This window comes from Cebus imitator, unplaced genomic scaffold, assembly GCF_001604975.1.
Source record: "Cebus imitator isolate Cc_AM_T3 unplaced genomic scaffold, Cebus_imitator-1.0 Scaffold404, whole genome shotgun sequence".
NCBI classification, from domain to species: domain Eukaryota; kingdom Metazoa; phylum Chordata; class Mammalia; order Primates; family Cebidae; genus Cebus; species Cebus imitator.
In genome coordinates, this window is record NW_016107719.1 from 1,194,873 (window position 1) to 1,216,789 (window position 21,917).

At 54.5% G+C, this 21,917-nt stretch overlaps 1 protein-coding gene across 4 annotated transcripts; it reads left to right on the forward strand.

Annotated features, from left to right (window-relative positions):
* The first annotated feature begins 1,707 nt into the window (after positions 1–1,707).
* Positions 1,708–20,763, forward strand: PICK1 (protein interacting with PRKCA 1). Of its 4 annotated transcripts, none has more exons than XM_037731530.1 (13): positions 1,708–1,936; positions 3,093–3,196; positions 4,618–4,729; positions 8,808–8,936; positions 11,671–11,737; positions 12,948–13,037; positions 15,143–15,196; positions 16,046–16,108; positions 16,837–16,970; positions 17,356–17,448; positions 18,468–18,518; positions 19,340–19,484; positions 19,923–20,763. In XM_037731530.1, the coding sequence occupies exons 1-13, from the start codon at positions 1,916–1,918 to the stop codon at positions 20,189–20,191; spliced, it is 1,332 nt and encodes a 443-aa protein (XP_037587458.1). In that variant the 5' UTR covers positions 1,708–1,915; the 3' UTR covers positions 20,192–20,763. The 4 variants fall into 4 exon arrangements, with proteins under 4 accessions (XP_037587458.1, XP_017364456.1, XP_037587459.1 ...); XM_017508967.2 differs by lacking the exon at positions 1,708–1,936 and adding an exon at positions 2,529–2,930; XM_037731531.1 differs by lacking the exon at positions 1,708–1,936 and adding an exon at positions 2,529–2,779.
* The last annotated feature ends 1,154 nt before the right edge of the window (positions 20,764–21,917 follow it).

A 21,917-nucleotide genomic window follows, 5' to 3' on the forward strand; every position in this document is an offset into this window, starting at 1 on the left:
AAAAAAAAAAAAAAAAAAAAAAAAAAAAAAAAAAAAAAAAAAAAAAAAAAAAAAAAAAAAAAAAAAAAAAAAAAGTCAGTAGAGAAAGAGAACACAATAAAAAGAGGGACGGGGAGAAGCATTTTGTAATTTGTCAAGATATGAGCTCTAAGCCCCAAATTTAAAGGAGAAAAAAACCTTTCCAGACAAAACAAACCATGTAATAAATTAATCATCACATAATTGGCTCAGGAAAACCATGGAGAGATTTCACAAGGCCAATACATAGCAAATTGCCGAATGAATGATTCAAAGAGCAAAAAGGAGCTCAGAAAGGGAGCAAGATATATGAGCTCAGCTTGTCTGCTAAGGCTGCCGGGAGGAGGCAAATTAGATCGGGGCCTGGAGGTAAGGGATGGATGAAACAGAAAAAAGGGGCATCTTGCCCCCACCTGGGAAGAGGGGCCAGAGTGGGTAGGGGGTTTTGAGGTCAGAGTGACAGCTGTGCATGCAAATTGTTTACAAAGCACTCACACCTGTTTCTCCTTTTAATCTTTTTTTTTTTTTTTTTTTTTTTTTTTTTTTTTTTTTTTTTTTTTTTTTTTTTTTTTTTTTTTTTTTGAGATGGAATCTTGCTCTATCACCCAGGCTGGAGTGCAGTGGTGAAATCTTGGCTCACTGCAACTCCTGCTACCCAGAGTTCAAGCAATTCTCCTGCCTCAACCTCCTGAGTAGCTGGGATTATAGAAGCGTGCCACCATGCCCAGCTAATTTTTGTGTTTTTAGTAGAGAGGGGGTTTTGCCATGTTGGCCAGGCAGGTCTTGAACCCCTGACCTCATGATCCACGCGCCTTGGCCTCCCAAAGTGCTGGGATTACAGGCGTAAGCCACCTCACCTGGCCCCTCCTTTTAATCTTGACTTTCACAAACGCCTGGTGGCAGGCATCATTTCCCCATTCTGCAGGTACCCGAGGCTCAGAGTCAGACAGTGACTCACCCAAGATCTCCCAGCTACACAATGGCAGAGCCTGGGCTTGAGCTAGCATGGTCATGGGCCCGACACACCACAGTCCATGTTAAAACACCTGGGTTTGGAGACTGCTGCTTTTTGTTTGTTTTGTTTTATTTTGTTTGAGACGGAGTCTTGCTCTGTCGCCCACGCTGGAATGCAATGTCCTGATCTCAGCTCACTGCAACCTACCTCTCCCAGGTTCAAGTGATTCTCCTTTATCAGGCTCCTAAGTAGCTGGGATCACAGGCGCACCACCACACCTGGTGAATTTTTGTATTTTTAGTAGAGATGGGGTTTCTCCATGTTGGTCAGGCTGGTCTCGAACTCCTGACCTCAGATGATCTGTGCGCCTGGGCCTCCTGAAGTGCTGACATTAGAGGTATGAGCCACCATGCCTGGCCTTAGACTGCTGCTTTTTAAAGCCAAAATTCTGGCCTGGAAACAGAGCTTGGTTGTCCCAGCCCTAGCCCTGCCGCTATGATACCAGAGGAAGAGACTTCTCTGGGCCTCAGTTTCCTTGCCTGCACAATGTGGCTGGCAAGACTTGGTCTCTCCTCACAGGGTGGCGGTGAGATTGAAAACCCTGTAAAAGTGATCTGACTGGACAGCAGTGGCCATGTGGGAAGGCTGTTGCTATCACGGCATTCTACACATCTGTCCAGACTCAGATTAGCTCCCTAAGGACAGAGTAGGGTGGGGCTTCCATCGCCCGTGGGATATGTGGATATCCATCCTTCTGCATCTTTCCTCCGTGCCCCCTGGGGCAGCTAGGGAAGCCAGCTGGATGGCTCTGGCCCCGTGCTGTCGCGATGAGGTGGAGGCCTGGCTGTGGCTCTGGGAGATCCAGCCTCCCCCAGGGAATCCACTTTACACAATAGCAGTGGCAGCAGAGACTGGAGAGAAAGCTTCGACAGGGGAGCATTGATGACGTTTCCCGAGCCTCAGGTACATGGGGGCCGTGACCCTCCGTGGGACCCTAGGGTGGCTGCTCCTCAGGACTAAGGAAGGAGGTGGGGGGGATGAGAAATCTTTCACCATATACCATAGAAAGCATTGACCATATGGCCTTAGTTTACATATGGGGAAACTCACGCACATATAGGGAAGGGGGCATGTCCAATCTGTCCTTAATAGCAAGATCCACTGAATACACCACTCCTGGCTCTCTGCTTACTGTTCAGATGTTCCAAGATCCCTAGGCTAGGCGGCGGGAGTTTCGGGGCCACGATCCAGATCTTATACCAACTGCGTGTGGCTCTGCACAAAATCACTCCCCGCTCTTTGGCACTTAAGTTTCCTCGCCTGCGAAAGTGGGATGGGCTGGGACCTCAAAGGGCCATTCTAGGTAGGGGAGTCACAGGCCCAGGTGGTTAAGGGGTGAAAGGGCAGGTCTCGGGGTTTATACTCCACTGAGCCTCGCCGGAGGTAACCCCGGCTCAGAGATGCTTTCGTTGCCCTGGCAACCGTCGGGCCGGCGCTGGCCCCTGAGTGCAGCTGAGGAAGCTGGGACAAACTCTGCCCTTCCCAAGATGGCGGCGCCGGCAGGGCAAAGGGCGGGGTTAGACGCTGTCAGCCTGTCCAGACTTTTCCTCTGTTTCCGCTTGTTCCTACTAACAGCGAGCCTCTGCCAATACTTGTTCTTGTTCTTGGTTCCGAAAGTTAGGGAGCGGGTGAGGGAAGGATTGTCTGCAGGGATTGGAGCAAACACCCAGCCGGGGGAAAGGCGGGACTTCCGCGTCTTGCCGGAAGTGATGTGATAGTCGCGGCCACAGCCAGGTGGAACGGCAGGTGGGTTCAGGTACCAGCCTGGCCCGGACCCGGCTGTAGGACTAACGCTTCCGGTGAGCAACAGAGGCAGCTCCCCAGGGACTGGAGACCCTTGGGCCGGGCTCTGGGATCTGAGCCCATCATCCTGGCCTGGAGTCCCCCCTTGTACCTAGTAAGAATCACCTACCCAGCCCCCCCACCCGGAGACTGCCCCATCCCACTCCAGAGGGGAAGAAGAGGGCCCTGCTGTCCCGAATGAGGGTGGCGGAGGAAGGAGTGGTGTTGACATTTAGGCACTTCGGTTCCCTAAATCCTATGCTCCTTTCTCTCCCGGATCCAGTTCCCCAGTCCCCTACCGAGCTGGGCAGTTAGCCAGCCCGTTCCAACTCTCGGAACCATGTTTGCAGACTTGGATTATGACATCGAAGAGGATAAACTGTAAGTATTTTATTCCCCCAAGTTCCAGGAGCATAGGAACCCTAAGTCCCTTATTTCCCTGGACTTTCCAGTCCCACAAACCCTTGCTTCTCAGCAGTGGATCAGGTATTGTACTAAAGTAGCAGTGCACCCTGCTCTTCCAGGAGCTGTTTGTAGGGGGCTGTGGACAGTTAAAGGGATAATCACAGCTCAGTTCCATAAGGGCACTATTAGCATGACTTGGTGACAAGGAGAGAAAGCAGATGGAGCAGTGCTTCTGCGGGGGTGATCAAGGAAACCTTCATGGAGAAGGTGGCAGTTGAGCCAGGTTTTGAAGGTTGAATAGGAATGTTGTAGACATACCTTCCTTCCCAACATAGGTTATTAGTAGATTTTCAAAAATTAGATTTGTCTTCCCATTAGAATGTATCCTGTTTCGGATCAAGGAGTTAGTGCAATGCCTTTCTCTGTGCTCAGCACTTAGTAAGGGGCTTGATGTCAGTAGGTTGGTAGCAAATGTTTTTTGAATGAATAAGCGCATCAGTGCAAGTACTTACCATGAAACACCAGTCAATGCTAGTTCATAGTAGAAACTGAGAGGTAATTTAGGAGGTGAGAGGTGGATAGTTTAACAGGGGAAGACTCCTTGGAGCAGGTGGCCATCATATTCCCCAGATGCCTGATAAGGTGACAAGGACAGAACCTGTCTCAAATCGCAGAGATCGAATGAATGAAAGAGAAGGGGGACCTATTTTTATGGAGTGCCTGCTGTGGATTGGGTTGCTGTTAGTGGCCTCCATGCATGGTTAGAAGAACTTGGATAAGGGTGCTCATCCCCATTTTATAGATGAGGAAATTGAGATGCACAAAGGGTGACTTACCCAAGTTCCATAGCTGGCCAGGTGCAGTAGCTCACACATATAATCCCAGCACGTTGGGAGGGTGAGGCGGATGCATCACCTGAGGTCAGGAGTTCGAGACCATCCTGACCAATGTGGTGAAACCCCATCTTTAAAAATAATAATAATGATAAAACAATACAAAAAATTAGCCAGGAGTGGTGGTGGGCACCTGTAACTGTAATCCTAACTACTTGGGAGGCTGAGGCAGGAGAATTGCTTGAACCGGTAAGTCAGAGGTTGCGGTGAGCCAGGATAGTGCCATTGCACTCCAGCCTGGGCAACAAGACTGAAACTCCGTCTCAAAAGAAAAGAAAAGAAAACTAAGTCCCATAGCTGAAAAATGGCAGATTTGATGGGGTTTGATCCCATATCTGCAGAACTCCAACAACTGTGCCTGTTTCAGCGCAAAGTGCTGTTGTTTTATCCGAGGGAGGGAAAAAGCTGGGCAGCCAATGGAGCCCCTCAGGAGTTTTGGGGGGGCGTACCCCCTCCAGTCATCCTTCCTCCAGGAGAGTCAGCCTTGCTTGCTTTTCTTTCTAGCGGAATCCCGACTGTGCCTGGAAAGGTGACCCTGCAGAAGGATGCTCAGAACCTGATCGGGATCAGCATTGGAGGAGGAGCCCAGTACTGTCCCTGCCTCTATATCGTGCAGGTACTGGGCGCTTTGGAGGGGGGATGGCGCAAGGTACATCCCTACTTGGGCATGACAAAGGCAGGTTCATTTGTCCACGCTGTATAGCTGACTCCTCATTCTTGAGGTCTGACCCTCTCCGAGGGGCTTTCTGAGCATCTGCGCTGCATTGGTTTGGCCCATCTTCTCCTCTGTGTCCCTCTGTTCTTTTCCTTCTCAGCGCTTAGTACTTGTTATTTGTCCTCTGTCTAGGAGAGTAGACCCTTTGCAGAGGACAGTGTCCTGGTTTGCCTTCTCACTGCAGTTAGCACTAGGTACAGTGCCTGACACATAGTGGACCTGCAATAAAAATTGACTATTAAATCTTGGTGACAAGCCAAGTTAAAAAAAGAAAAAAAAATTAGATAAAAAAAGAAATTGACTATTGAATCAACAAAAGCACCAGCCTTGGGTTCTAGCAAATGAAGTGTCATAGGATCTCTATGAAATAATGGCCGGAGGTCAAATGCAAGCTTCTTCCCTACTTACTAGCAAGTCACTTAACCTCTTTGGGCCTCAGTTTCATCACCTGGAAAGTGGGGTTTTAAGACATGTAGACATGAGCGTCTTTGGGTTCTTGTGAAAAGTCAACAAAACGACATAACACACTAGCATTTAAGAAATGTGCGTTGGCTGGGCATGGTGGCTCACGCCTGTGATCCCAGCACTTTGGGAGGCCAAGGCGGGCGGATCATGAGGTCAAGAGTTCAAGACCAGCCTGGCCAACATAGTGAAACCCTGTCTCTACTAAAAATACAAAATCAGCCGGGCATCGTAGCAGATGCCTGTATTCCCAGCTACTCGGGAGGCTGAGGAAGGAGAATTGCTTGAACCCAGAAGGTGGAGGCTGCAGTGAGCTGAGATCATACCACTGCACTCCAGCCTGGCCACAGAGCAAGACTCCATCTCAAAAACAAAACAAAAACAAGAAAAACCCGGAAATGTGCATTGGCCAGGCACAGTGGCTCACACCTGTAATCCCAACAACTTTGGGAGGCCAAGCCGGGTGGTTCACCTGAGATCAGGAGTTTGAGACCAGCCTGGCCAACATGGTGAAACCCTGTCTCTACTAAAAATACAAAAAATTAACTGGGCATGGTGCCGCACACCGGTAGTCCCAGCTGCTAGGGAGGCTGAGGCAAGAGAATCGCTTGAACCTGGAAGGTAAAGGTTGCAGTGAGCCGAGATCATGCCACCGTACTTACTCTAGCCTGGTTAACAGAGTGAGACCCTGTCTCAAAAAAAACACAAAAAAACAAAAGACAAAAACATGCATTAGGCAGTAGCTGCTGTAATTTTCCAGGCAGCTGTACATTTTCCCAGATGCTGTGTCAGTGGTAAGGAACACTCTTGTGTCCCTTGCAGAGGAAGCTGTGCTGGTGATATTCTGTGCACTGTAACTCAGGAGTGGTGACCGGCCTGCTGTGAGGCCTGCTTCACTGTGTGGCTCATCAAAGTCAGTGACCTTGCTGTCGGCTTAGGAAGACTTGTTCTAACCTTCTCAGCTGGTGGCAGATGGGAAACTGGCCTCTGTGAGGATCTTGCTAAGGAGTTGCTTCCAGGCCTCGAAGACAGATTCCCAGATTGGCCTGGTCTTGCTTCTGCTCACATGCTGCCTCCTTCCTGAGCCATTTGGCCTCCGGTGACCCCGGAGGCATCAGCAAGGCCTTCCCCAGGCCTGGCCTCCTGGCCATGTGCCTGCTCAGCCTCTTGCCACCTCCCTCTCCCTACCTCAGGGGCAGGTTTGCTTAGAATGAACACACATTATAAAATAGTAGAGTTGATTTTTTTTTTTTTTTTTTTGAGACAGAGTCTCACTGTGTCACCCAGGCTGGAGTGCAATGGTGTGATCTCAGCTCACTGCAACCTCTGCCTCCTGGATTCAAGCAATTCTCATACCTCAGCCCCTTGAGTAGCTGGTATTACAGGCGTATGCCACCATGCCCAACAAATTTTTGTATTTTTAGGAGAGACAGGTTTAGTTATGTTGGCTAGGCTGGTCTTGAACTCCTGGCCTCAAGCGATTCTGCCGACCTCAGCCTCCCAAAGTGCTGGGATTACAGGTGTGAACCACTGGCCAATAAAATAATAGAACTGACTTTTTAAAATTCAATTTTGTTTTTATCAAAGTGCCATGTAACTTGCTTTTAGCAAGTCAAGAGCATTAAAAGGCCCGTGTCAAATAATAGCAATCCACTGCCCTTCCCCTGTGCACCTCACCAGCTTCACCATTTCTTCATGTGTGAGCTTCCGTTTTTCTCAATAGGATGCTTATCCTGTTGTTCCTATCCTTTCGAGTCAGGGTCTCACTCTGTTGCCCAGGCTGGAGCGCAGTGGTTCAATCATGACTCACTGCAGCCTCAACCTCCTCAGACTCAGGTGATTCCCCCACCTCCAAGCAGCTGGGGATTACAGGCAGGTGCCACCACACCCAGCTAATTTTTTTGTATTTTTTATAGAGATGGGGTTTTGCCCAGGCTTATCTCGAACTCCTGGGTTCAAGCAATCCACCAGCTTTGGCCTCTCAAAGTGCTGAGCTTACAGGCATGAGCCACCTTGCTTGGCTTGTCCTGTTATTTCTTGATCTATCATTTGTAAATATCTATTGCCTTTGCCTCGTCTGGTAGATGAGAATTCAGTTCTTTCCATGACCAGTCTGTTTCCTCTCATCCCACCTTTACAACATAGTTGTTTTTCCATTTTTGGCTAAATTAATATTAGTACAACGGAGGCTAGGCTCTGTTGTGGGCCCTAGGGACAAGAAAGTGAGGAAAACAAAGATTCCACCTCTGCAGAGCTCTCATTCTAGTTGAAACAGCTCAATGTTTAACTTTCTGAGGATTCTGTTTCTTTTCTCTATTCAGCCTTTTCTTCTTTTTTGAGAGGGTGGGGGTAATTTCCTGTTTTATTTTTTCATTGCACTTCTTGTTTTCTTAGTATGTTTTCCACAGTTTCCTATCTTCTTTTTTTTTTTTTTTTTAAATGAAATGAAGTCTTGCTCTGTCACCAGGCTGGAGTGCAGTGGTATTATCTCAGCTCACTCCACAGGAGTCAGGGGAGTAAACCAAGAGAGGGACCCCTGAGATGGGGGAATCCAAAGAAGAGGGGCAGGAGGAGGGCACAGGGGGAGAGACTACAGAGTGGAAAACAGACTGAAGAAGATGCGGCCGGGCGTGTTGGCTCACACTTGTAATCCCAGCACCTTGGGAGGCTGGGGCAGGAAGATCACTTGAAGTCAGGAGTTCGAGACCAGTCTGGCCAACATGGTGAAACCCTGTCTCTACTAAAAATACAAAAATTAGCTGGGTGTCGTGGCGTGTGCCTGTAATCCCAGCTAATTGGGAGGCTGAGGCAGGAGAATCTCTTGAACCTGGAGGGCAGAGGTTGCAGTGAGTTGAGATCAATTTTGAGTTAATTATTATTATTATTATTATTTTGAGACAGAGTCTTGTTCTGTTGCCCAGGCTGGAGTGCAGTGGCGCAATCTTAGCTCACTGCAACTTCCACCTCCCAGGTTCAAGCGATTCTTCTGCCTCAGCCTCCTGAGTAGCTGGGACTACAGGCACCCACCACCATGCCTGGCTAATTTTTGTATTTTTAGTAGAGATGGAGTTTTGCCATGTTGGCCAGGCTAGTCTCGAACTCCTGACCTCAGGTGATCCACCTGCCTTGGCCTCCCAAAGTGCTGGGATTACAGTCATGAGCCACTGCGCCTGGCCTTGAGTTAATTTTTATATATGGTGTTAGGTTAAGTGTCAACTTCATTTTTCACATACAGTTGTTGAAATGACTGTCCTTTCCCATTGAACGTTCTTGACACCATTGTCAAAAATCATTTGACTATCTATGTGAGGCAGGAGGATTGCCAGAGCACAGGAGTTCAGTGTGGCAGTGACCTGTGATCATGCCATGCACTCCAGCCCAGGTGGGAGAGACCCTTTCTCAAAAAACAAGAGCAGAGGGTAGAGTGGAAGGCAGAGCCGGGCAGTGGTTGGGGTGTCTTCTCGGGCTGCATCTCAGTCGTCTGTTTCTCCCCACCGCTGTCCTTCTGCATCCATAGGTATTTGACAATACCCCAGCAGCCTTGGACGGCACAGTGGCAGCTGGGGATGAGATCACTGGCGTCAATGGCAGATCAATCAAAGGGAAAACTAAGGTGGAGGTGGCAAAGATGATTCAGGAGGTGAAGGTAAGGGCTGCTACAGAGGGAGTGTCCAGAGGCGGCCCCACGTGCTTCTAGACCTCCAGGCTGCCAGAGGTCCCAGCAGGCCTGGAAAGCGGAATCAGCCCTCACCGCCCCCTTCCTTGGCACATCAGGGTCAGGGTCACACACCAGCCTCCCTCATCCATCCCTCATCCATTCAGTAAATAGTAATCATGCTCCAGGACTTGTGCTGGACCTCGGCAAGAGAGTGGGCAACAAGACCCCAAGGTCCCTGCGAGCTCCCGGGGAGCTGACAGACTAGGAACCATGCCTCAGGGCTAGCCCATGTGTCCCCAGTCAGCGCTGGAGCCGAAGCTAAAAGTTCCAGGTGATCCTGCTTAGGCCAGTAGACACCCAATAATGTCAGCTGGGCCACACTGGGCCTGGGAGGGCTAAGAGGGAAAGAAGAGCGCCCTTGCCCCTCCTGGAGGAACTTCTCATCCCGTGCGTCCTCCTGGGCTCACAGACACCCAGAGCCCCCCTCCCATGCCAGCTGATCTGCTCTGCAGACCAGAGTCACACGCTGCCTGCCTCGGCTTTTCCCCACTCCTGCTGCTCCAGGCCCCGGCCTCTCTGCAGGGACTCTCCCTCCTGGAATGCAGACAGTATCCTGGCCTCTCTGGAAGCAAGCATGCAGCCCCTTTGCCATTTCCTAGCAATGAGGCTGCTAGCAAGTCTCAGGAAACCAGTTCTATGAAAGAACTGATGTGGAGGCAGTGCCCAGCTGTGAGGTGGTTTAAAAGTCTCGGGGGCAAGGGTCCCCACTGTGAGTTGAGCTTGGCCAAGTGTTGCAGCTTTCTCCCTCTGCTCCACTTCTGTCCTCCGGGTTCTAGCACCCCTGACAGCCCCCTTCCTGCCTTAACCCAGGCCAGCCACGGCTCCGTCCTCTCCCTTTATCCTCCCGCCCTACTCCTGCGTCATCCCCGCTACTCTCCTTCCTTGCTGTAGGGAGGAAGATTCCAATCCTGCACGTTCTCCTATTCCAGCCCCTTTAGACATTGGACAAATCGGCCTGGGGCTGGGGCTCAGAGCTCTGCTGTACAAAAGGAAGCGACAAGGTTCACTGAGACTGCAGCTGCCACTGCACATGGTCTGGGTATCACTGCCCCCAGCATGACCTGTTAGGCAGAGGAGCTGGTCATGGGAACAGGTGCAGGGGGTCTCCGTCTGGCAGAGTTGTGTGTGGGCAGGGATTCCTCTCCCATCTTTTTTTAAATGTTTTTTGAGATGGAGTTTTGCTCTTGTTGACCAGGCTGGAGTGCAATGGCGTGATCTCGGCTCACTGCAACCTCTGCCTCCCAGGCTCAAGTGGTTCTCCTGCCTCAGCCTCCCGAGTAGCTGGGACTATAGGCACCTGCCACCACGTGTGGCTAACTTTTTTGTATTTTTAGTAAAGACGGGGTTTCTCCATTTTGGTCAGGCTGGTGTCAAACTCCTGACCTCAGGTGATCTGCCCGCCTCGGCCTCCCAAAGTGCTGCGATTACAGGCATGAGCCACTGCACCAAGCCTACTCTCGCATCCTACAGGTGTCCAGAGTGGGAGAGTGATCTGCTTGTGGTCACACAGCTGAACTGGAGCCCGGGTCCGACTCTCACTGCAGCCCGCTTGCTGTTAGCCTACAGCTACTCTGTGTGGGATGGCCCCTGAGCCCGGCTGTGTTGCATTTTGGGGGAGCGAGTCACACCCCATCTCTGACTCTGATTGCATTTTGGTTTCCCTTTGGGACTTGATTTTTAAATCCTGTTTTATATTTGGATGAATGTGGTCCCAAGTTCAAGGGCTTTTGGTTTGCAAGAATGGGAGTGAAAACAGTGGCCTCCTGTGCTCAGGGAAGTCCTCTTTGGAGAAGCCTGTGTCTCCTGAGCAGTCACTAGAATGCAGTTTGCATAATTCCCTGGATCAAATTGGCCTTGGGGGTCTGGGGCTGCCCCTGCCCCTTCCCCTTGGCGCCCTAGCACCAGAGCAAGCTGAGATGTATCTGTTGAATGAGTAGAGGATTCTTGGCGATGGGGGTGTTTGGGCAGAGGAGGGAATAACTGGTGTAGGGAAATGACACGGCAAAGGCGTGGAGTGTGGTGTGCGTGGGGAGGGAAGGAGAGTCTGACCTGGCTGAAACACAGGACATCAGAGACCACCAGGCTGTGGGCTCCATGTTGGCCCTGTCTCCACGGATTCCCCAGGGCTTGGACGTAGAGTGGGAAAGGAGGGACCTGGGGACAGACATGGTCATAAAGTGGGGCCATGTCACAGCTGTCAGCCTGGTTCCTTACTGGGGCTTAGGATTCTTTTTTTTTTGAAACAGAATCTTGCCCTGTCACCCAGGCTGGAGTCCAGTGGCGCAATCTCAGGCCACTGCAATCTCCGCCTCCTCCGTTCAAGTGATTCTCATGCCTCAGCCTCCTGAGTAGCTGGGATTACAGGCATGTGCAACTATGCCCGGCTAATTTTTGTATTTTTAGTAAGAGGCTTGCTGGACTCTGGAGCTGAGAGACCTGGGAGCTGAGAGCTGCACTCACCAGGGGGCTGCTGTGTTGCCCAAGCTGGTCTTGAACTCCTGATCTCAAGTGATCTGCCCGCCTCAGCCTCCCAAAGTGTTGGGATTACAGGCGTGAGCCACTGCGCCTGGCCTTGGCCTTAGGATTCTTAGTTCAGAACAGTGCTGCCGGGGAGGGGGCTCAGGCCTGGAGCCCCTCACAAGTCTGTGTGCTGCTCTTGCAGGGGGAGGTGACCATCCACTACAACAAGCTGCAGGCGGACCCCAAGCAGGGCATGTCCCTGGACATTGGTAAGCTGGCCCGAGCAGTGACAGGTGTCCAGCAGCCCCCCTGGACAGGCCCCCACCTGAAGGAGAAGTGCCACAGCCAGCCATGGCCTCCCCCTTACACAGCAGCATCCATGGCTGTGGGCTCTGACTTCTGAGCAAGCAAATCCGAAAGGCCTGGGAGGACCCAAAGTGCTGTCCCTGCATCTGTCCCTGGTTTCTCACTGTCCTGTGTTTCACCCCCACCTCCCCGCTTCGGCCATCTCTCCTGGGACCTTGCTGCCCTAGGGTTGTCCTTTGCAGGCCAGCGCCTCAGCTCACCATGGCCCAGGGCCTTGCCCTTTATCATAAAGGGAGAGCAGCCCAACCCTGGCCTGGCGCCTCATGCCCTCCAGCACAGCCTCGCCCCTTCCTGCCCCTCCTGCCGTCACCTCCCAGGGAGACTGGATCTGAACTGGACCTCAGGCTATGGGCAGAGGGTCCACGCCTTGGGATAAGTTCCCTCCTGTTAGAAGGGCTGAGCCGTGGTTCTGTAGAAACTTTAAGACTTAAGAGCTGGAGAGCACCTTCGAGTCCTCTGGACCGGCTGCCTCACATGATGGATCCAAGCCTGAGACCCAGAGAGGGTGCTGCAGCCCCCTGCTGAGCGCACACCCAGGTCTCGGCTCCAGAGTCCAGCAAGCCTCTCCCACACCCTAGAGCCAGAGGCCAAGGGACTCAGGGCAGACTGGACCTGTCCCGGAGCTTCCTCTAAAACCCTTTGGTTCCAACACAGGTCCCTTCCCAGGACTGAGCTGCTCATATGCAGTAATTGAGTCTGGGGTCCAAGGTTCATGGTCATTGATAGGCCCATTGCTTTCACATAATCAGCCCAGCGGCCCCCCTTCTCCTCTCCCCCTTGTATGGGACACCCCAGGTCCTGATGTGGCACAGAGGAGGGGAAGAGGCTTTCTTGGCTTCCATCAGCCCGAACTGAGCCGGGGCAGCACTGGGCTCTCAGTGACACCAGCTGATGTCACGCAGCAGGCCCTGGGCAAAGCACTTCATGCTGAACTCGGCCCAGACTGCCAGCAGCTCTGTGAAGCAGAGGGAACAGGGACACTCCCCATTTCAGAGCCATCCTCAGCAGCCCTTTTGCCCCCTTGGGGTGCTCCCTGTGAATGGAGGTAAGGCTGGAGGCAGGGATGGCCTCTGGGCAGCCACACACTCACCAGGTCCTTCATTCCCCATTCAGTGTTGAAGAAAGTCAAGCACCGGCTGGTGGAGAACATGAGTTCAGGGACCGCAGATGCTCTGGGCCTGAGCCGGGCCATCCTGTGCAATGGTGAGTCCCTTCCCACCCAGCTTGGGCCCCAGGGACTCAAGCCCATGCTGGGAAGATGGGAGGGGCACCGTGGCCGCCTTACCAAGCTGCTGTGGGTCCCACGGGCATGACCCAGCCTCTGCCCTTGGAGCTGAGAAGTCACCATCTCTGCATCCCCAGAGGCTTCTCCAGCTCCTGGAGTGTCCACAGCTGTCAGCTGGGCTGTCCTAGCCAGCATCCCTCAAGTCACAGATGGGGAAACAGACTCCGTGTGGGGAGGTGCCTCAACCACTGCCCTCAGCCCCCCTACCCCTCACCCCAGCACTCTTGCTGCCCACCTCGTGCCTCCTTTGTCCAGGAGGTGGCGCTGCTGCCCTTGTCCTCCCGGGCTGGGAGGTGGCTGCCCAGGCGACGGGGGAGGCGTGTACACGCACACTTACACATGCATGCACACATGCGCGCACACCTTCCCTCCCCGGGGTGGCCAACGAAACACTCAGTCCCACTCCTACCGTCGCCAGTCCAAGATTAAAAATAGCAGCAGCTCTGCAGCGTGCGCGTGGGGTAGATATAAATACCTGTAGGAATTGTGGGCTTAGCTGGGCGCACCGGGCTTTATTGGCTGGGAAAGTGGGGGTGGGGTCTGAGCGCGTTCCAAATGGTGTACAAAAGTGGCGGCTGCTATTTCCAGCCTCCTGGTGCCTATAAACCCCTGTTACTGTAGTTACCAGCCGTTGAGATGAAATTAGAACTGGTTGTTGTGTTTTTCCCCCCAAACCTTGCAATTTTCCTGGCCTGAAATAGCGTTTCTAAAACTGAAGCTGTCATGATGTCCCATGACCCAGCTAAAAACAACAGCATGGTGCTTACATGGCTCCTTTCCTGCCGGCTGGCAGGGCACTAAGGCTCTGGGGCACCCAGGCCTGGAGGCCACTGGGGGCCAAAGCCTCCCCAAGACCTCCAGAGTGCCCCTTCCTCCCCTGACAGCCTGTCCCACAGCCACCTCCCTGCCCGGAGAGGCCTGAACACAGCCTGCGCTCCTCCCCTCTTCTGCTCAAAAACCCTGACCCGGATCAGCACAGGAGGCTGTGAGCAGAGAGCACCCAGCTGCCACAGGTGGCTGTGTGACTTGGGCAGGCCACCTTGCCTCCCTGTGCCTTGGTTTTCTCTGTGAATGGAGAGAGTTGTCCCTGTCCCATGGCTGACAGGAGGGACCAAGACGTGTGTAGGGAGCCCTCGGCAGGCCCAGCTCATAGCACGGGGACTCAGTCAGTGGCTGCCGGCGCTGTTCAAGGCCCGGCCCTGCTGTCCTGGGGCATGGCTGGGCCAGGAGGCCACCAACACAGGGCCCCTACTCTCTGGTGGCTCCTGGTGGGGAGGTGTGCATCTGCCTCATCCTCCTGGGGTGGATGTCCCATATGGGGTCAGCAGGAGCACTAAATGTCATAGCGCCTCTGCCCTGGCCCTTAGCTTAGCTCCTTAGCTTTCTGCCCACCCTTCCATCTGGAATGCCTGCCCGTCCCTGACAATCTGCTTCCTCCTCAAGGTGAGGCTGCTGCCCCACCTCTCCCCTGCAGCCCTGACTGTCACACTGCTGCTCATTGCCCGGCTACTGGCCTGGCTCCCCTGCCGGACTTTGAGCCTTGAGAGCAAGACTTGGCTCAAAGTGAGCTTGACCTGGTGGCTGGCACATAGTAGGTGCTCAAGAAACACCAGTTAAGCCAGTGGATATGGTCACCAAGGCCTCTTCTCAGTGTGAGCTGTCTCAGCCTTCCTGAGTTTCCCCCTCCCTCCCCAAGTTGCATTTCCCCTTCTGAACCATCTGTGTGCTTGGGAGGCAGGGGCCACGTCCTGCCTGTACTAGAGGCCTGGCTGCTCCATCTCCATTCCAATGGCCCCTGCTGGCCTTCCTCCCCAGCTGCCAGCAGGCTTTGTGGTAGAAGTGCGGGAGCTTTGCCTGCTAGGCAAGAACCCTCCACTGGCCATGAGGAAGGCCTAGCCATTTACAAAACACCTTTGAACCCAGCTGACCTGAGATGCCAAATCCCCTCCCCTCCCCAGCCTGGCCCTGGGCCTCCTGTGGCTTGCGAGCCTGCTGACCTCCCCTCTTCTCTGGGTCCCCACAGATGGGCTTGTCAAGAGGCTAGAGGAGCTGGAGCGGACCGCCGAGCTGTACAAAGGTGGGTGGGGGCAGCCTCGTCCCAGCACTGGCTCTACCCCAGAGAGCATGCTTTTAGCAGAATGGCAGTGGGGGTGCTGGCACCCTAGGATTCTAGGACCATGGGCATTAAGAGTTCTTAAGAATACATACTTCTTCTGAATTTAAAAATAACCCAGGGGCCAGGTGTGGTGGCTCACACCTGCAACCCCAGCACTTTGGGGAGGCTGAGGCAGGTTGATCACTTGAGGTCAGGCATTCGAGACCAGCCTGGTCAACATGGTGAAACCCCATCTCTACTGAAAATACAAAAATTAGCCAAGGATGGTGGCGGGTGCCTGTAATCAGTACTCAGGAGGCTGAGGCACGAGAATCACCTGAACCAGAGAGGCAGAGGTTGCAGTGAGCTGAGATCACACCACTGCACCCCAGCCTGGGCAATAGAGCAAGACTTCATCTCAAAAAAACCCTCACACCCATAAAAATTCAGAGAATAGCACCTGTAAACATAGTGAGAGTCCCCCAGAATCCCATGCTTTCCCAGGGCTAAAGCCCACAGCAGGCTGTATGCACCTGCATCTTACAAAGTCCTGGCGCCCCTGTCTGGAGAGGCTCCTCATGGGTGGAGCTGGACTGAGCCTTTACCTCTGGGCCCTAGTTAGGCGGTGGACAAAGGCAGGGCACCAGGGCCAAGCAGAGGCCTCGGGTGGGGTGGGCACTTGGAGGCCTTGGGTGGCGTGGGCACTTGGAGGCCTTGGGTGGCGTGGGCACTTGGAGGCCTTGGGTGGCGTGGGCACTTGGAGGTCTTGCCTTGGGCCAGTGCAGTCCCTGCTGTGTGTCCCTATTCTGCCTCACTCGGTCTCTCCCATAGGGATGACGGAACACACCAAGAACCTCCTACGGGCCTTTTATGAGCTGTCACAGACTCACCGGGGTAATGGCATCCCCCAAACCTGCAGCATGACCCTGGGTGATCCCTGGGGCCTCTGACACGCATGCTGAGGTGGGTCAGACCCACAGCACCTGACCTCAGGCCAGCTTTGGGCTGGTCCTGGTCCCTGGCGCTGGGATGTAGTGATGGGGGCCTGTGGGGGCATCTGGACCAGCTGGCCTCCTAAGGGCCGCAGCCATGGACCAGGCACCACCCTGTCTCCTCACTGCCAGTGGCAGTGCACAGGCCCTTACTTATTTATATTTCTGACAATCCTGTAGCTCTGGGCAGGCCAGCTGCAGCTGACCCCAGTTACTGCGGAAAATGAAGCTTAGACAGAGGAAAGGGCCACACCACTCCCAAGGGGTGGAGCTGGTGTTAGAACCCAGGTATCTCCACTCTGACCAGTGCTCTGCCCCAGGCAGAGCCACTGCCTCAAGTCCTGACCCAGCTTCTCTCACTCGTCCCTCGGGGGAATGAGGGTCAACTCCCTTGGTGTGTGCACGCAGGACTTTAGGGGCATAGACCAGCTGTTGGAGGTGTCAATCCAGTTTCCTCTGGGTGTAGACTCAGCTCCTTCAGGGAGTTTAGACCAGCTCTCTTGAAGGTGTAGATCCTGTGCAGACATTGGCCTCCAGCCTGCCAGGCCCCCTGCCCTGCTACTCCCCCAAAACCCCTGGTTCTCCATTAGGTCAGGTAGGGGCAGCCTTCAAGGGAAACTTGTCATGCAGCCTTTGGGGATGTGTTCTCCGTGATCGGGGTGCGGGAGCCCCAGCCGGCTGCAAGCGAGGCTTTCGTGAAGTTTGCTGATGCCCACCGCAGCATCGAGAAGTTCGGCATTCGGCTTCTGAAAACCATCAAGCCGGTAGGTCCTGCTGAGCACGTGTGTGTTTGGCGTGTGAGGGTAGGGAGGGGACAGTGTGGCAGACAGAGGGACCTGTGCTGGAGTCCAAACGCCTGGATGCAGCCTCTGGCACAGTCACCCACACAGTGGACTGTGGGTGAGTCCCTGTGCCTCCTTGGGCCTTGACATTGACCTCTGGGCTGGCTTCTGACCCTGGCTCGCCACTGAGTCACAGCTTTCCCTGGGCCTGGCACTAGTCTTCTCATCCTTGGGAGGGAGAAGGCATCAGGGGGCACCGTCTGGCTCTGACAGTCGAGTCCACCTGAAGGGGTGACACATCACTGATGTTTATTGTCACCCTGGCACCTACCACCATGAGGGCCTCAGCATCCACCCACTCTCTCAGATGCTGACAGACCTGAACACGTACCTCAACAAGGCCATCCCGGACACTCGCCTCACCATCAAGAAGTACCTGGACGTGAAGTTTGAGTACCTGGTGAGTAGTCCAGGCGCCCGGGCCGCTGGAGTGAGCGCCCCCCCAGAGAGCTGCCCCTTTTCCATCAGCCACGTCTTGGCAAGCAAGGCTGGCCAGAACCTACGGCATGTCTGCTCGCGGTGTGGGACCAGGGGCCTGGGGAGGTGCAGCCGAAGCCCTGCTGCCACCACGCAGAGAAGCGTCAGAGAGCCTGGGTGGGCACGGCTCTGGCTCTGTGCATGCTGACACCTTGGGATTTGTTTATTGCCTTTAAACAATGAGTTACACTAGGTGCGTGAGCATAAAGTGGGTGCCAGTGAACCTTTGTGAGTTTTATATTTAATAATTCTGTGGTCAGCTGGACAGGGTGGCTCACACCTGTAATCTTAGAACTTTGGGAGGCTGAGGTGGGTGGATCACCTGAGGTCAGGAGTTCAAGTCCAGCCTGACTAACATGGTGAAAGCCCATCTCTACTAAAAATACAAAAATCAGCCGGTTGTGGTGGTGTGCACCTGTAGTCCTAGCTACTCCAGAGGCTGAGGCAGGAGAATCGTTTGAACCCAGGAGGCAGAGGTTGCAGTGAGCCGAGATCGAGACCCTGCACTCCAGCCTGGGTAGACAGAGCAAGACTCCATCTCAAAAAAAAAAAAGTAATAATAATAATGGTATGGTCAAAGGAATAGGAATCGAGAGAAAATCCTCCGTTAAGCAAGCCAAGGTTCCTTTGCCGCAGGACTTATCGGAGCCTTTGATAGGCCCATGTGCAGTGTGAATTTTCAGGGGTCTTCCTAACCTTCTTTGACCACAGATCCCTTTTTTTCCCATAGCATCTCTTGGGCCTTGAGTTTGGTAAACTCTGGGCTACCGAAGCCTCAGGCCCTGGCCATCCCCCGCCTCACGCCTCAGTTGCCTGCCGCTGCCCTCTCTGGGCCTCCCTGAGCACCTTTGCCAGCCTGCCTGGATGCGTGTGGATGATGGGGGTGGGGCTGGGGATGTGGGGTGGGGGTAGCCACTCTGACACCTCACCTGTCCCACACAGTCGTACTGCCTGAAGGTGAAGGAGATGGACGACGAGGAATACAGCTGCATCGTGAGTGCTGGAGGGAGGGCGCCCACCTTCCCCCACTTGGTCTGCCAGGGATAGCAGGTGGCTCGGGCCAACCTGGGAGAAACCCAAACCTTTGCCACTTGGCTGGACTCTTGTTCCTGGCGATTTGGGGCCATCCTCTCCAGTCCGTCTGAGCCTCAGGGTGCTGGCCACCAGGCGTGGAACTACTGCCTCTGCCTGTCCCAGGACACTGCCCCCCAGAGTCTGTGAGGCTCTTGGAGCGAAAAACGGATTTCCTTCACTCCTACGAGGCACTTTTAAGTTTTCGATTTTTTTTTTTTTTTTTTTTTTTTGAGATGAGGTCTCGCTCCATCGCCCAGGCTGGAGTGCAGTGGGGCCATCTCGGCTCCATCTCAGCTCACTGCAACCTCTGCCTCTGGGTTCAAGCGATTCTCCTGCCTCAACCTTCTGAGTAGCCGAGTTACAGGTGCGCGCCACCACACTTGGCTAATTTTTGTATTTTTAGTAGAGACAGGTTGGTCAGGCTGGTCTCAAACTCCTGACCTCATGATCCGTCTGTCTCAGCCTCCCAAAGTGCTGGGATTACAGGCGTGAGCCACTGCACCTGGCAGTTTTTGATGTTTTTGCTGTCGAGATCCATCTTGTGGCCAATGTTTATTTAATGTGGCAAAGGTTTGGGTTTTGTTGCTTTTTCCTCCCTCCAAAGGTATCTCTGAGCACTTCTAAGGAACACTGAAATCTCAGAAGTGAGGTCTCAGGAACCACTGTGGCTTTGAAAGGGTGGTTCGGTTCTGGTGTGAGGCTGTCCCTGAGCAGGCCCTCCTGTCCCACCCCCACCCCAGGCCCTAGGCGAGCCCCTTTACCGGGTGAGCACTGGCAACTACGAGTACCGTCTGATCCTGCGCTGCCGCCAGGAGGCTCGCGCCCGCTTCTCCCAGATGCGCAAGGACGTGCTGGAGAAGATGGAGCTGCTGGACCAGAAGCACGGTGAGCACCGCCCTTCTCCACTCATCCTCTCTCCATTTCGGAGGTACGAAAACTGAGGCCCAAGGGGCAAGGTACTCACCTGAGGCCTCAGGGCCAGACCACCGCCCAGATGTAAAGCCCCTGCAGGAGCCCAGCCACGTGCCCGGAGTCCGGCCTGGGTGGGGCTGGCCTGTGCCATGTGGGCTCCGCAGGCTGCGGTCCATGATCCATTTACCCTGCAGCCTCCTGTGTTCCCTGAACTGGGAGCTAGGAGGCCTGGGTTCTTCCAAGCTGGGCGGCCCCTGCTTCCGCCCCTTGCCAGGGCATGAGGGGTCAGGGAAGTACCAGAATGGGAAGCACAGGGCTGGCGAGAGGTGGGCCGTGCAGGCTGGGAGAGTGTCCGTCCTGAGGCGGGCAGCCAGAGCCGACTGGTGCCTGCGCCCCAACCTCCCACCCCAGTCCAGGACATCGTGTTCCAGCTGCAGCGCCTCGTGTCCACCATGTCCAAGTACTACAACGACTGCTACACGGTGCTTCGGGGTGCTGACGTCTTCCCCATCGAGGTGGACCTGGCGCACACCACACTGGCCTACGGCCTCAACCAGGAGGAGTTCACCGACGGGGAGGAGGAGGAGGAGGAGGAGGACACGGCTGCTGGGGAGCCGTCCAGGGATACACGCGGGGCTGCTGGGCCCTTGGACAAGGGTGGAAGCTGGTGTGACTCCTGAGTGCCCCGAGGATGGATGTGGTGCCGGGGGCAGGGTGTGTGGGAGGACGGAGCCTGGGAACGAGGCAGGGCTGCTGCTCAAGGGGGCGTCGCATAAAGGCCTGCTGGCTTGGGGCGCCTGCCTCCCTTTTCCTCTGTCCTCACACAGCGAACCTGGGCTCCTGCCCAGGGCAGGCACCAGGGTCACGGCCTCAGACCTGGACACTGGCCCCCCACCCTCCCTTCCCTCCCCAGCCAGAGGGAGAGCTTGGTCTCTGGACCTGCCTTAGGAAGGAGAGGGAGGGCAGGAAGGAAAAGGGCTTGGAGGTGGCAGGAGTCTGGGCCCTGCCCCTTGTGGGCACCCGCACCGCCCCCAGAGCCTGCCGGGAGTGAGGCCGGGGGTGGACAGCAGGGGCTGGGGCCGATGTCGCCTGGACACCCTCGCCTCGCCCCAGATCGGCCCGTCCCCATCACACCTCCGCGGCCTTTATTTATTCTGTTCCCCCAGCTCGGCCACTTCTCTGGAGGAGGGCTGGGCTCTGGGCCTGTATTGAATAAACACAAACCTGGATGGTGCTTCAGACCCTCCTCATCTACCCCCCGCCCACAAGTCTATTGACGGTGCCCTTGCTATGCGTCATTTGTGCCTCACCAAAGTGCTGCATGGCTAGCAATGGTCCCCGTACAGCTGGGGATTTGAGGCACAGAGAAACATCTTGCCCAAGGCCACACTGTGTGTCGGGACCTGGACACAGTGGGACTTAACTCAGATGTGTCCTGAAAGCCCGACTTTGCCACCTGCCTCCAAAACTTTCTGCTTTGTGGAGCCTTTTGTATCTGCCCCCCGCTCCCCCACCAATCTGTGACCTTTCTGTGCTTCTGACAGGAAATAAACCTTTCTTTGGGGAAGGGGAGGGCAGACACTAAGTCAGGGTGACTGAGCCCCCAAGTGTGGGAGGCAGTAAGGGGCAGGTGCTGACTGCCGGTGTGCCCGTGTTCCCAAGGGGCCGTGGGAGAGGCGCTTGGGGAGTGTGCAGAGCAGCAGAAACAGGGCAGCCGCTTCTGCTGCTCCTGGCCAGCCCCAGGCCTGGTGTGATCAGTCATAGTGGCCCTTGTCACTCTAACGTGTCCCTGTTTGGACGATGAATATGGCCACCCTGAGAATGGGAGGGGGGCAAGAGGGTGTGCCAGGCAGGCTGGGTCCAGGATGGAAGAAGAGTTCTGCATCAGCTTTGAGCATGCAGTGCTGGGCAGAAACCCGAATGGGAGGCTCAGCAGGGGTGGTGCATGGAGGAAGGGCCGGCTGTCACCAGGAGCCCACCTGGGTCCCCTCCCAGAAGGGGACAGCCAGAGTGGAGGTTGAGGGCACAGGCTGGAACTGACAGCCTGGGTTAGTTCCTGACCTCCCTGGGCCTCAGTTTCCCTATCTGAAGTATGATACCTACCTCAATGGCTTGTTAGGATGATTAAATGAACATCTGGAGAGGGCTTAGAACAGGGCTTGGCACAGAGCAAGCGCTCTTAAGTGTTGGCTAAATAAAGTCAAACACAGTTGCTGCTCTAGTGACGCAGAGGAAGCCCCAGGCAGTATAAGCAGAAGCCAGCCAGGCATCTGCGGGGCTCCCCAGACCTTCCTGGGGCCTGAATGGAAAATGAGGGCCTGTAGGGACCAGTGGGGAAGGGTCATCGTGGGCTGGGCTGGAAGGTGAGGGGAGTTTACAGAGGGAAGGCAGATTCCTCTGCAGGGG